We start from the raw sequence: 14,508 nt of genomic DNA on the forward strand, positions 1-14,508 counted from the left end.
CAGAATTAAAAAGCAAACGAACAACACACCGCGACCTCGGCTTCATATGCTTCTTCTCCAGCCCAAAGCTAACAAAAGAGCATAAGGATGAATGCAAATGACTTGGAGAGCCTAGCCTCAATACTGGACAGCAACCGCGCCTTTCAACGGCCAGAAGGCCAGGCCACTGGTTTCAGCCTTGAGGAGCAGCCGTCGTCCACTACGCGCGCGGGGTATCCCTCTGGCAATGCGGTGGTGATCTCAGCCGGTGGACCTGGCGCGACTTCCTTGCAGTCACAGGGAAACCCGGCCGGCATCGCTCTTCCACCGACAGTGGTGGATCATCAATTGCGGTTGCCGCAGCCGTCACATGGCAAAGAGGCAGAGCGGAAGAAACAGCTTGCCCTGCCCGCACGCCCGAGAGGGGACGAAATCTGGACGCAGGAGGAGCTGGCCACTTGCTTCATGCGCCAAAAGAGAGACGGACCGGCACCGATGGCCGCTGCCGCACGTGTGGCAGCGCAGCAGGCGAGTCTGCAAGCAGCAGATGGACAGGCACGTGCAGCAGCGCTGTGGCGACCTGGCCCCTCTGACGCTGGCAACTTTGAGGAACCCGTTCACGCAGTGTTATATCAACAAAATGTCTCGGCTGAGGATGTGTACCTCGGCGTCGACTTCACCCGCGACGCTTCGAGTGCCGCGAGCGATGGCGTCACAGTGCGCGTGGAGATGCCGCGAGTCACATCCGTCTCTGAAATTGCGATAGAAGTTGATGCGTACGAGTTGCGGGTGTCGGTGGCTGGGGTTTACTACTTGGCTACACCCTTGCCACGCCAAGTGCAGAAGACAGTGGCGGACGCAGTATGGGATGCGCAGAAGCAGCAGCTGATTGTGCGTCTCAAGGCGGACAACAGCAGCGATGTGAAGATCATCGCCTAGTATGCCTGAGAATACGCGACGTATGGGCAGTGGGTAGAACTGCTGAGCCTTGCCATCACCCCCGCAAACCACCGTCATGCTGACATCATCAGGAAGATGTTCGTTTGTTCTTGTTGCCATTCGTCTTCGCCCCTTCCCTCCCTCCTCCGGACAATTCTATTTCACGTTGCCTTCATGTGGGAATTATGGGTGTATGTACTGGTAAGACTTGGCAGTGAAAATGCAACACACAAAGCACCGCGCTGATGTGCGCATTGGTGATCATTCGCTTTTCTTTCCTTTGAGATCGACACCTGTCTGGTTGCTGCCCCCCTCCCACACACACACACACACACACACCGTGCTGGGCACATGGCAACAACACGGAGCAAAAGTGCACTGAAACTCACACCACTCTCCTACTTTCATTCTCGCCTGGTACTGTGAGTTTGGCTCTTTCCTGACTCTTCCCTTCTACTAACACTTTTCTACCTTTTCTTTCTCTGCTCGAAGCCCCCCACCCCCCCCCCATATATATACACACACACACACACCTCCACAGCAACACTTATTGTTTAGCAGCGTGCGTACACGTGTGCCTGTGTGTTTGGTGTGTGTATCTGCCGCATTACCGCCTGATAGACACGGCATCCACATAGAAAGAAAAGGGGCCGTTTTTTTTTTCTCCCTCCTGCATCCTCATCCCCTCACCCACCCACACAACTCAAACAGCCAACCAGGAGAGAGAGAGTAGTGTGCGTTTGTATCTGTGCTCTGTTAGTCTTTTGCTAGATATCTCCTGCACCGCCTCGAAACATTGCCGTTCTTCGTCACGAGGACGGCATATTACCGTAACCCCCCCCCCCCCTTTGTGGACTTTTCTGTGAGTGTGTGTGTGTGTGTGTGTGTCATAGCTATGGACTACGCTGACACTCATGGTGGTGGTGATCGCCTTCGTCCCGGCGCACAGGGTTCAACCATGGCGACTGGCGCTAACCGGTCCTACTTGGAGCAGCGCACCTGTGGCCCGGTGACCAGTGCCCTGGGTCAAGAACTAGACCGCCTGGTTGGTGGCACGCTAGCGGCGCAGGAGTACCGCGACCGACTGGAGGCGCTCACACGCGGTATACAGGCAAGCGATGAGAAAGTGTTGAACCTCACACGGCTGGTGAAGCTGTCCCAAAGTATCCAGGAGGAAAAGGAGGCAGACTTGCGGCGCCAGAACGACGAGGTGCGGGCGCGGCTCAAGCGACAGGAGCAGCTAACCGCCCAGTTGCAACGGCAGCTGGAGGGTATGCAAACTGCGGCGGATACACAGGCGTTGCATAAGGTCATAGAGCACGTTGAGGAAAAAGTGAGTGCGTGCAAAGGAAAGCAAGAGGAACAGTGGACGGCGATACAACATCGCATTAGAGAGCTGGAGGCGCACCTGCAGCAGACTAGCACCACCACAGCAGAGCGATGCGAGCAGCGACTGACGCAACTGGACGAGCGGTTGGAGCAAGTCACGCATTCCACTGCAGAAGCAACAAATCAGTGGGCAAAGCGCAACTTCGTCCGCTTCAAGGAGCACGTCGATGCGCTGCGTGCCGATCTGGACGACGTTCGCAGCAGGCAACAGGAACTGAATTCGACTGTGGAGAACGCCAGCTGCCGTGCCGAGGTCGAGTACAAAAAGGTCCTGTTCTTGCTGCAGCAAAAAACAAAGGAGGCGGATGCGTTGACGTCGCTGGTTGAGAAGGAGCTACACCATCTGCAGAAGGTGGCGCGCCGGCACCAGATTCTGGCCTCGAAGGATATAACGCCGGTCTTGGAGTTTGATGAGAAACCGTATGATGCGCTCAAATTCTCCGCAGGTGAAGGAAGACGTCGAGCGGGGATGGAGGCCGCAGCGGAGCGCGGACGGGGGTGACGCCAACGTTTTTTTTTTTTTTGCTCCGATGTGGTAGATGCGTTTGGTTTGCTTGGAATACCTCTATACAAAGAGCCCCCATAACCAAAGAGAGAGCACCTTGGTGAACTCCCCATGGCTGGTGGCTGAATCACGTGTATGGTAGCCATTACCGCGGTGCAGTTGCTTACCCAACCCCCCCGTTCATTCCGCCCAGAAAGAGCGCCCGTGCACGCCCGCGCGCCTAATGCCACCACGCACCACTTTTTGCCAATCCGCTTTCTTGCCTCTTTCTTCAACCCCCCCCCCCCCACCCCCGCCCCGTCGCAGCGACGAGGGGAAAAAAGGTGAGCGAGCAGGGGCCGACGGCGGCGACGGTTGGAATGAGGCGGCGCACCGCGTCGAAACGCGCGCAGCCCGGCAGGCGCCATTCGGAAGGGGGGGCCGGGCGCTAGGCCGGCGCGGCGAGGGAGCCCTCCCCCGCCCACCGACCCGCCCGGACCCCCCCCAAACGCCACCGCGACCACGTGGGCCAATAGTTCTCTGAAGTAACCGTCCTCCTTAGCGGACCCTGCCCTCTCGAAAAAACATACACTGAGTTGTCTGCACCACAATTCTAAACGGATGGCTGTACACCTTGTGGGATACTCACTCAGATAGAACACTCATATTTCTCAGTATTGCTTACGCTCCGGGTACTATCGTATCCTCCGTGGTCACCATACCCAAGTGGTTACGGGGGTTGACTCGAAATCAACTGCGATCTCGCGCGCAGGTTCGAATCCTGCTGGTGACGGTTTTCGTCACTTTCACTATTTTACGCTGTCCGGAGTGAAAAAGGGAGCGAGCCAACAAGGGCAGGATGGCCGAGTGGTCTAAGGCGGGAGACTCAAGTTCTCTTCTATTCGTAGGCGCGGGTTCGAACCCCGCTCCTGTCACTTTTTTCCCGTGCCCCTAACCCCCTAGAGGAGGGGAGCCTTCCAGCGCTCAGGGTGATTAAACTCTCCGCAGGGGCGCCGGTGTCTAGTTTCGCCACCCCTGTGTTCCAAAGGACTGCCGATCCTTTCGGACGCTCCCAAGAAGCTGGCGACCCTGAAGGCCGCGCCTCAAAGCTGATTCACACACACACGTGCTGAAAATTAAAAAGCTGGCGGATTACAAAGTTGAAATCCCCACGAGGTGTCCTTTTTATCCGTCACCCCCGCCCCCCTTCCCCATTATGCCGCAAAGAACTGCGAAATGAAACCCACACGCTTTGCCCACTTTTGCCATCCCAGCGCCGGCGAAGAAAAGCGCAGCGGCTCAGAGGCGCGAAAGCCCCAGCCACCCACACAAACACACCCTTTTTCCCGGCCATCCCAAGAACACCAACCCACCCACCGCAAATACGCAGACCTACTACACCGGAAGCGCCGCCACGCGATCCGTCCCTCCTCTGGGGATGACGCAGCACCCCCCCCCCGCCCTCATACCCCTACCCCATGCCAGCACGCACCCCCTAGCGGAGCGGCCGCCAGCGCAACCCCCCCCCCCAAACAAAGGAAGGCCCGCAGCGCCACACACCCCCGCCGGGGCCTTTACACCGGCCGCCAAACAAAAAAACACTGACCCGTGGACTCCGTAGGGGCGCTTTACCATGTTTGGCGGACAGGACTGCTTCGCCACTGGCGAGGAAATTGGGGGCCCCGGCAGCCACCTCTCCCCCGGATGAATAAAAAATACATATTGAAAACAAGAGCATCCGCGCACTCCCCCCGACAGCTATCAAATCACGAGATCTCCAAGATAAGAGCACATCCTCCTGGACTCCCTGGAATGAATGTAGACAATTGCATAACAGTGATCATGCCGTCACCTTCGCTTGGGTCATTGCCTCGGCTTTTGCTGGACTTCTTTTAAAGAGGGTAACAGCTTTCATGAAAAATGGAGAACTGCTTTTAGCCAAGGGCTCTTCCTTTGTTGGTTCATGCATCATTCACCAGTGCGTACACTTTTACTGAACCCCCCCCTCCGTCCATCCATGTACTGTAACTCTTCTCGATTTTTTCTTCTTGGTTGCGCCTTTCGACATACTTCTGAGAAGCGTCCATATCATAGGGGGGAAAAAAAACTGTTTCACACTTCACCAAAATGAAGCGCACACATTCTAGGTGGGTGAGGAAATACGATGTCTGCGTGTTAGGCGGTGGTCCTGCCGGCATCGCCGCCGCCATTCGTGCCCACGAACTGGGAAAAAAAGCTTGCATAGTGGAAGAGGCCCGTATTGGTGGCGCTGATTTTTGGAACGGCGCGCTTCAGTCAAAAACTCTGTGGGAAATGGCAAAATTTGCCCAATACACGAGGAACAGTACGTCCGATCGCTTCATGAATTCTCTTGGCGAATTGCCGAAAATAAAGCACGAAAACCTCATCAAAGCCATAACAGAAGCAGCCAAAACACGGGAATCGCAGACGCTGGAGCATCTGGCCTCTGCAGGAACTGATATATATTTTGGCTTCGGCGCCTTCAAGACACCGAACTCAGTAGGAGTCATGAAAAAAGATGGCTTGGAGGAGATCGTAGAGGCAGATTACTTCGTTGTTGCAACGGGAGCTCACCCGCGGCCGCATCCAACCGCGGTTGGTGACGGGAAAGTAGTTTTTACCTCCGATGATATCATGATGCAACCACTTCCCAAGAGTACTGTCATTATCGGTGCTGGTGTGATAGGGTGCGAATTTGCATCAATTTTTGCCAATTTCGGAGAAACACGGGTAAATATAATCGAAAAAAGCAGCCGAATTTTGCCAATGGAGGACGAAGATATTGCGCTTTTTGTACAAACGCTCCTCGAGGAGAAAGGTGTCTGTTTTCATCATCACTCCGCCATGGAAAGCAATAGTATCCAGGACGGAAAGTTTCACTACACTCTTAGAGACCTCCGCAACAACTCTCTTCATGAACATGTCACCGAAAGCGCTCTGGTCTCCATTGGTAGGGTTCCCAATGTATCAAAGTTAAATTTAGACGCCATCGGTGTCAAGGTAGAAAATAGCCGCATTAATCGTGACGAATTTCTTCGCATTAAGCCACATAAACACATCTACGCCTGCGGAGATACCTGCACACGTGTCGCTCTCGTCAACGTGGGTGAACTAGAGGGGCGCGCCTGTATTGACCATATGTACACACCCTATCCCGAGGAACAACTCCAGCTCAAGCTGGACAATCTCTCCACTATTATGTTCCTTGATCAAGAAGTAGCAGCAGTTGGACTAAATGAGCAAGAATGCCAAAAAAGGTCTATCGGTTACAAGATGGCACGGTATAGCTACGAGTACGTAGGACGTGCCTTGGCGATGGGTGACACAAGAGGCTTCATCAAGCTTGTTGTAACAAACGACAAAAAAATGCAAGTACTTGGGGTGCGCGCAGTGGGTCCCCACGCTAGCAGTATTATTGAACTTGCATCCCTTGCCATCCACAACCGTGAATCCGCGTATGACCTGCGCAATCTTCATGCGGCTTACCCCGCTATCACTCAGGGTTTCCAAGAGTGTCTTAACATGCTTTTAGGCTCCTCGATTTTGAAACCCGGCGTCTTCCCGCAACTTGTTGTACGGGAATGGAATCCACCTCATTTTGAGCGCGGGCGTGCATACGCAAACAAAAAATAAACCCCTTTGTTTCTTTGCATGAAAAAAAGTAAGAAAAAAAAAACACAGACAAAAAATACTATATATCTTCATATGTTTTTTTGCTCTTGTTCCACAGCTACCCACAGATGCATGTGAAATATATTTTTTTACTTTTACCGTGCTTGTCACGACCGAATGGGATCCCGTCATTTACACATGGATTAAAAATAAAGTGATGTTCTCTGTCATCAAAAAAACAAAAAAACTCCAATAGTGTAACCTTTTGAAATTCACGAGATCATCTACACCCCGATAAACAGAGGCACGTGCACTGTATTTATCCCCAAAAGAAACCACCGGAAGATAAGTTCCCCGATGCAATTTTTGCGCTTGTAACCACCCTTGGATTTCCGCTCGGGGTATTTTTTTTCATCTTCGCTGTAAGAAGCTAGTTCGATTCCGCTTCCTTTTCAACTTAACACCACGACTCTATCGCTTTATTTGGTTTATTTTTGGTTGACGCTTTTTTCGATATCAGAAATTGTGTACCCTCGCTGGTTGAGAGGTTTTTACGTGCGCCTATACGCATAAAATGACCGGAACTACAGAGCAAACGGTAAACATCAGCGATGACGACCTCAAAGCAGCGTTGAAACTGCCCATTCGCGCACATGTACGTTTAGTGGGCATTGAAAGAACACATCCGGATGTTGTGGCGAGAGACCTGGAAACAATTAAGCGCTGTTCCACAATGCAGGAAGCTGTCGAGGCTGTTACCGCAATCCGCAGTCGGTGGATTTCCGAGGGTATTTTTCGTAACGTGCAATATAATTTTGAGCCGACTGCAGATGGGGGGAAAAGCGATGTGTGTGTTCGATTGGACGTTGTTGAAAATAAGCCGAAAAAAAGCATCGGTGTCTTCACAACCGACACGGCCCTCCCAGAAATTACAGTGGCCCTCGAGAACGTTTTGGGGAGCCGTTACTCTCTTAAAGGAAATTACGTTCCTCCTGCATCCCGAATACATTCGATATCGTTTTCCTTTCTCTCCAACGTTCCCCTTGTTGGCCAAAAGGGTGAATACTACATCGGGAGAAAGACCGAAAATAAAACGTACCACTTGGCTAGTGCCGAACGTGTGGAGGAGGTAAAAGCAACTGCCACAAACCGTAAGGGCAAGCTCGGATCCGAGTTTTCTGTTGGATTTCAACGCCGAACACTATTAACAAGGCACATGGAAAATATCCCTGCCGAGGACGCAGTTGATTTTTCCCCTACCGATAAGGGCTACGTCCGGCACCAGCTCACAACAACAGACGTCGCTCACCACGCTAACCCTTACCTTTACAACATGTATCCGCTACCCATTTATGGAAGCGAGGTTAGCATTTGCAACGAATTGGCCGGCGGCCCGATCGGCGGTGATTTCTCATTTCTGAAGAGTGAGCTGCAGGGCTCGAAATACGTTCCTCTCGGGCCGTTTTTTAGTCTGCAGCTGAGCGCAAAGCTTGCTGGAATTTACCCCTTTTTTGGAAGTCGAATCCCTCTTAATGATCGACTTTTCCTTTCCAATTGTCATGTCCGCGGGTTCAAATCAATTGGGCCTTCTACATTAGATTGGGGAAATAATGTCAACCGCTTTGCAGCCACCGGTGGCAATGCTCTCTGGGCCACATCGCTAAGTCTCAACTTTCCGTTTCTTTTTTTCCCAAACAATGGTATTGCTTCAATGCATCTTTTCGCAAACGCTGGCAATTTGCGCATGGTTGAATCCTTCGGTGCACTTAAGGATGGCTATCGCTGGGTGCGAGACTGCGCCTGCTCTGTTGGTGCCGGTATTGTAATTACGCGGATACCCATCTTTGGCGTTGCACCGAGTGGACGCTTCGAATTGAACATGTGTATACCGCTCGGCGTTGACAACGAGGGTAACATTGTTTGCCGTAATGGTCGCAAGAGTTTGTTTGATCGATGGCGGTTTGGTTTGGTCTGGTCATCAAATTTCTCGTTCTAAAAAAAACTTGGTTGTTGTGGTTAGGGGGTCTCTTACCTGTTTTCATAGCCCGTTTTTCCGCCGTTATATACACAACAGTTTTCCACAGTTCCTGATAGGGGGAAAAACGACGTTTTGCCTTTGGTACCGTCTTGAAGCGACAGCACAGGAGCTTGCCGGTTGCGTTTCCACGACATGTGCGGTTCTCTTCCACAAAAAGACATGTATACGTGTGTCGGAGAAAAAAAAAAGGCATCTGGGGGCCAAAAATTTAGTCTCTATCAACATCATTTTTCTGCATTTCCTGATGTTTACCACGGCGATTCTTATTTGAACACCGTTCACCGTATTTTTCTTTTTCTGTCCCCCTTTCATTCCTTTCGCGGTCATGTGGTAGCAAGCACAGTAAGTTCGTCTTGTTGCTACAGGTTTCTCTTTTGTCCCTGAAGGACATGCCAGCATATGCACTCGTGCGCGGTTTCACGAGTTTTGGATACAACGTCTGCTAGAACTCTGGATCACTGAGCTGCAGTGGTCTTTTCTTTTGCCCCTATGCCTGCGTGTATATGACACAACCCAATTCTTCTGCTTGCCTGCTTAGGTTAAATGGGCACTTGCCAACATCGTTGTAGCTCTTTTTATTTCGTGAAGCGAGAATGACAGCATATTGAAAAGTTTTTTTCTTGTTAATTTCTTAAGCGAAGACCAGACTCGCTGAGCAATGCTGGATACCCCGGCCGCCTTCATTGGCGAGTTTGACGCGCTCGAGGGGCCCAAAGTGACGTACGCGTTCGAGTTTTTTGATTTCAACCGGGTAGCAAAAAATCATTCGGTCGTACGCCAGCTCCTGTTCTTCATTGAAGGAAAAACTTTTGTGGGTAAGCATGTCGCTAGCGGTCTACTGCACGGTGAGTGCAAAGACTACCTTCGCTCTGTAGCAGCGCACGTACTCACATCAAATGAGAGTAGGGAAGAGCGCCTGCTGTACCAAGAAAGTGGGTGTCCGTGCGTCGGCAGTTTTCTTTTCAGTATTCCCGACATCGTGGCGCGTGGGGAAAAGCGTCGGTTTTGCCTTATTTTTTTGCATCCCTCATATCACGAACTGGTGGCGCGATGGGACTACCTAAGCTGCTTCGTCGAAGTTCTTTTAAGGCGCTGGACGCAGCGCGCCACTGCTCGCTATCAGCAGGAGTATGCTACTTTGGGCAACTTGGAACAGCTACGCGAGGAATCACGCCGTAAGCCACTCCGTTCGCTTATGGAACTTCTCTCCCCGCCCTCTACAGCTTCACATGATGCATGCGCGTCTATGACCGCGGAGGAGGCCGTGATGGAGGATACGCATTGTTGCTTTGAAGTGATTCTTCCTGAGGCACTGTCGAAACCCATTCCTTTGTCCTGTAATGACAAAGATAGAGCACAGCGTGATGCTGAGCAGGTCTTGGAAGATCGACTGCCATTTGCGCAGTCTTGTATTCATTGCGTGAACACTGACGCCGCGCGATTACAAGACGGCGACATTTTGTCCCCACAGTTTTCGAGGCAGCTGATTTTTGTTGACAAGGAAATTGTCGTAAAACCACTGCCGCTGTGGCTTCTCCAATTTCTTGCGGACACGGCTCCGACGAATGCACCAGAAGCTGCAGTTCACATTCTTCTGCGTGGCCTTTTGAGCGGCAACCAGATTCTTGTCACGGGAGAGGACGCTCGAGACTGTGCCGCTTTTGCGATGGCCTTAGCGTACACGCTTCCTCCGACTTTGGTGAAGATGCATTTAGGCTCAGAGACGTATCGCATGCCATATGAAAGCCGAATTTTGACGTTTTCACAAGAGGCACTTTCCAAGTATACATTCGCATCATCTCCCACTGCTGCCCTAGAGTGCAGCTCATCGTACCTCATGAAGCTATTTGACATGGAGGCGGACGGAGTGGTACATGTGCGCCTGGAGAGCGAGCGCGTTTGCTTCATACAGGATTGCGACCAACTGCGTCGTACTGCCCAGCCACGTGAGCAGCAACTTGTGGAAAACGAGACATCCGTGGACCTCACCACTTTAGAAAATCGAATACTTACCCTCTTTCAGCCGTACATGGCGCGTGCTCGTGAAGAAAGTAGCATTGGTATAGCCTCGCTGCAGCTGCTCACCACCCAACTGCATCAGTTGGTGAGCGAGTACGTCGTGCGCGGGCGTGTTTATGGGCACTTGTTTTCGAAGCAAGAGGTGGAAGCAAATAGCGTACAGCTCTCCCCAGGAGCTAGCGCACAGTCGCCGTTGTGCGCAACTGGATTGCGGCTGACGGGACCGCGTCGCTTCTCTTCCTCCGGTTCTGGCCCGCGCAGTTCTCTCCGTAGCAGTGTGTCGCTGTCTGCTTCATCGGAGAACAGTGCACCGCCATCCGTCTCCAGTCATGGTGCTACACGCAATGGGGTAGCCGCAGTCGAACGGCAGTCCATGGCAGGCGGCCCCTGTATCACAAAGCGCGCCCACCTTTCCCCTCGCTATGGCAAGCAGTTCCAGAATCAGCATTACGTCTTCTCCAGTTTTGCTCCGGAAGACCACGCGATACTCGTATTTTTGGGGAGTGCATAACGGTGGCCAATGGCGCCTTTACGTCTTTGGGATTAGCTACCATTGATTCTCTTTTGTTGCTTCTACTGGCACACCCTCCAAGTATTCCTTTCTCCCCACCTCCCCCACCACGCCACAGGTGCTCTATCAACATCGAATTGCGTTTTTTTTTTTCCAGCCCCCACTCTTCCTTTGCCGCGTTCCCTTCCCTCTTTGCACTTCAACAAGGCGAAGCAAGAGCAGCTGGGAGACCCACGCTCACTTGGACATGGGTGCTGTGCAGTCGCACTGTGAAACAACAGCGGGCAAATCGCTCCAAGGGCCGAGATGCGCCACTATCTGTGGCGGCGTGTCCCTTTGAAGGTTTCTTTGAGCTTTGCACGTCCTAATACGTACGCAAATCTTTCTAGCGGGCTGTGAGGCTCGCAAAGCAAAGAGCCACGAGGCCATCGCTGATTGTCTACAAGTAGACGTCGTCATCTTCTTTCTCGTGCATATTTCTTTCCTTCTGTTTCACGTAATACACACACACACACACACACCATCCCTCCTTCAATCTGGCTTCACTTCTTGAACCTTTTCCCCCCTCCGATGCCTTTTTCTATTGCTTGCGAGACGCACGCCATCACACCGCACGGACAGGGGGGCTTCTTGATGAAATCCACACCTCCGCCCCTCTTGAGGAGCTGCACGACCAACGAGAGGGGGTTGGGGCGGGTGAGTGCGTGTACTTGAAGTTATCTATACGGCCGCTGCATCAAAGCTGTGTCGGGTGTGGTCGTGGAGGACGTTGAGAACGCCATTTCTGTCCTTGGCAGGGATATGTGATGCGAGGAATTTCCTCACCGCAATTTCCAAGGAGCATCCCTCTCACTATGGAGGGGCCGCCTCATGAGTGGGTAGTAAAATTCATTTTGACCGTCCTTCTTGATTCCATTGCTGCCAGTGCCTTCCCATCCTGTTGCCCATGGTCGCTTTTCACGTGGAAACGTGGTCACGGCAGACGCACCAATCGATCCGGTAATTTCAGCACCGCCTGGCTTTTTTTTCTGCGCCGCTTGTTCCGTCGCTCTTGGTGCGATCGTCGTCTTGCAATCGCGTTGCCTCGGTAGTCTGCCTACTTTTGTCCTTCCATCAGTAACTCTGACCCGAAGGTGGAGAACATGAGGAAGCGCGACTTTGCCACGTCTGTTGGGTGCACTGGCGGGGGGGGGCGTTGAGAGAGAGCCAAAGGACGGCCACACTGGAAGCAGCGGCTCCCACACTGAGTATACACGGATGCTATTTGTATGCCCGTCCTATGTCGCACATCCGCTGGCGCGCACAGAACTTCTCAGTTCGCTGGGGCTGTTTTGTGCCTATTCCTTTTATCGCTGTGGATGCAGCGCACAAAGCGACGTCCTTCGATCTTTCAAGTCAGGATCAAACTCTGCCGTCAACAGCAACAGAGTGAAGCTCGATTTCCCATGTTTTTCTCGCTGCCGGGTACGCCAATGACGCAGTGCAGCGGCATCCCCCTGTTCTCAGAAGACTATCTCACAGCGAGCACAACAGACGGGGAGCGACCTCCAAGTTGCGATAGCAGTTTTTCCTTGACCCACAGCTGTGACGCATCACCGTCACCAACTACAGGGATGGCAACTAAAGCCTTCGCTGTTGATAATGGTAACCAAAGCACCAAGAGGTGAAGGATGGCGCTACACCCCTGAGAATGAGAGGGGTGCACACCTATCAACAGCGTTTAGCTGTCCCTGGAGAAGTATCGAGCGTTTTTGCAACGAAGACGCAGGGGACCGGCTGTAGCTCCGTGTACTACAGCGAAGGACGCCGTTGTTTCTCACCTCGAGCTGTGTGCAGCAGTCCCATCCCCAACGGACAGACCAAAGAACGATGAGGTCTTCTCGACAGCACTCTCCCCAAAAGGGTGGTGGCTGTGTTACGGTAGTTTCGACAGCACATTTCCTATGGAGAGACATTTTCCACAGTGCTCGGATATGCCGACCCCCCCCTTCCCCCCCAGCCGTGGTGCCGGGGGTAGGGGGTGTCTTCCTAGATTTTTTTTTTTGCAAGTCTCTGCACCCCTGTAGGTAAGTAAAGAGGAGGATTTCGTGTAGCTTCCCAGTGGGTTGTAGTGGAACAGCTATTAGCTGTTTTTTTTTCTGGACACAGATGCTAGCACTAACCTACGTGTGCGCAGCTCTGATACATGCCTCCCTCCCCTCCTCCCTCGCGCGCATTCGCTTGCAGCGTGGCCCCGTGCATAAATTGTGCGTATTTGCGTTACGCCTCCGCTTCTATTTCACAGCTGAAAAGACCACAAAGTTTACACGGCTAAGTTTTACTCCAGCGAGGGAATAGGTCATGTCCAGAGGAGCAGCTTCCTTTTGCGCGGATACTCGTGCGCAACTTGTCTGTGGTGCTGTTCTCCCCCTTCCATAGGCGCTCTTGACGAGATCGATACCCTCTCATGATGCGGTACTTCTCTGGAGAGTCACTAGTACCAACCATCTGACTTTATGTTGCTCCTCATGATGAACATCTCCCCCCTTTCTGATAATTTTGTCTTCACTATATTCGCCTGACCGCCCCTTCCACCTTTCATCACTTTGTTTCTCATGTATGTGATGCGTTTCCATCTGACACACACCCGCGCGTACGCGTTTTCACTGTTTCCTCTCCCGTGAAACGCCCTTCGGGCTCGTGGAACCTTTTTAAATCCACCTATTCGCTCGTGGTGTAGTCTGTAGAGAAGATGACGATGATGAGCGTTCTCGCGAACGCGCTTCGCACCATTGCGAGCGCGGAGCGCCGTGGCAAGCGCCAGGTGCTCATCCGCCCCTCCTCCAAGGTGGTGGTGAAGTTCCTGCAGGTGATGCAGAAGCACGGCTACATTGGTGAGTTCGAAATCATCGACGACCACCGCGCTGGCAAGATCGTCGTGAACCTTAACGGCCGCCTCAACAAGTGCGGCGCCATCTGCCCACGCTTCGACTGCGCCACCACCGACTACGAGAAGTGGATGAAGAACATCCTCCCCTCCCGTCAGTTCGGCTTCGTGGTGCTGACGACCTCGCTTGGCATCATGGACCACGAGGAGGCCCGCTCCCGCAACACTGGTGGCAAGGTGCTCGGCTTCTTCTACTGAGAAGTGGTGGGGAGCGGCGCTTTTTCGCGGAGCACGTGAATCTTTCTAGGACTGCAGCCAAATCGAAAGAGAATGGGGCTCAGAAAGCCGAGTGGCGAAGGTAGGTAGGGATCGGTGGAGACGAGGGAGGGGTTTGTGTGCGTGAGAGAGAACGTTTGTTCTCTCTTCTTTTCTTGCGGCATCCGTCCTTTCTACTCCCTTCCCCCTCCCCATCAACGTGTTCTCTTCTCCAGTTTTTTTTCTCTCCTGTTTGTTTTCCTCGTTTAGTTCTCTGTTTTATTTCCTCCTTTGATACACGAAAAAAGAAAAGTACCCCCATGAAAGTGTGACGGGGGGGGGGCGGGCCTGACAGTTTCCGCTACCTTTGGAGTAATACAGGCTTGCCCCTCTGC

The 14,508-nt window shown here is 52.6% G+C and overlaps 6 protein-coding genes across 6 annotated transcripts; all 6 read left to right on the forward strand.

The window, feature by feature from the left end:
* Window positions 1-87: 87 nt before the first annotated feature.
* JKF63_00489 (uncharacterized protein) lies at window positions 88-918 on the forward strand (the record flags this gene model as incomplete). The annotated part of the gene is made up of 1 exon (XM_067896540.1): window positions 88-918. One exon carries the CDS (start codon window positions 88-90, stop codon window positions 916-918), a length of 831 nt encoding a protein of 276 aa, XP_067752697.1.
* Window positions 919-1,813: 895 nt separating this feature from the next.
* Window positions 1,814-2,809, forward strand: JKF63_00490 (uncharacterized protein; the record flags this gene model as incomplete). Its single annotated transcript, XM_067896541.1, has 1 exon — window positions 1,814-2,809. One exon carries the CDS (start codon window positions 1,814-1,816, stop codon window positions 2,807-2,809), a length of 996 nt encoding a protein of 331 aa, XP_067752698.1.
* A 2,109-nt stretch (window positions 2,810-4,918) lies between these two features.
* Window positions 4,919-6,445, forward strand: JKF63_00491 (uncharacterized protein; the record flags this gene model as incomplete). The annotated part of the gene is made up of 1 exon (XM_067896542.1): window positions 4,919-6,445. The coding sequence occupies one exon, from the start codon at window positions 4,919-4,921 to the stop codon at window positions 6,443-6,445; it is 1,527 nt and encodes a 508-aa protein (XP_067752699.1).
* Window positions 6,446-6,998: 553 nt separating this feature from the next.
* JKF63_00492 (uncharacterized protein) lies at window positions 6,999-8,420 on the forward strand (the record flags this gene model as incomplete). Its single annotated transcript, XM_067896543.1, has 1 exon — window positions 6,999-8,420. One exon carries the CDS (start codon window positions 6,999-7,001, stop codon window positions 8,418-8,420), a length of 1,422 nt encoding a protein of 473 aa, XP_067752700.1.
* A 700-nt stretch (window positions 8,421-9,120) lies between these two features.
* Window positions 9,121-10,992, forward strand: JKF63_00493 (uncharacterized protein; the record flags this gene model as incomplete). Its single annotated transcript, XM_067896544.1, has 1 exon — window positions 9,121-10,992. One exon carries the CDS (start codon window positions 9,121-9,123, stop codon window positions 10,990-10,992), a length of 1,872 nt encoding a protein of 623 aa, XP_067752701.1.
* Window positions 10,993-13,723: 2,731 nt separating this feature from the next.
* Window positions 13,724-14,116, forward strand: JKF63_00494 (uncharacterized protein; the record flags this gene model as incomplete). The annotated part of the gene is made up of 1 exon (XM_067896545.1): window positions 13,724-14,116. The coding sequence occupies one exon, from the start codon at window positions 13,724-13,726 to the stop codon at window positions 14,114-14,116; it is 393 nt and encodes a 130-aa protein (XP_067752702.1).
* Between the last annotated feature and the right edge of the window lie 392 nt (window positions 14,117-14,508).

The sequence above is a fragment of the Porcisia hertigi genome, chromosome 36 (genome assembly GCF_017918235.1).
Source record: "Porcisia hertigi strain C119 chromosome 36, whole genome shotgun sequence".
In the NCBI taxonomy this organism is placed as follows: domain Eukaryota; phylum Euglenozoa; class Kinetoplastea; order Trypanosomatida; family Trypanosomatidae; genus Porcisia; species Porcisia hertigi.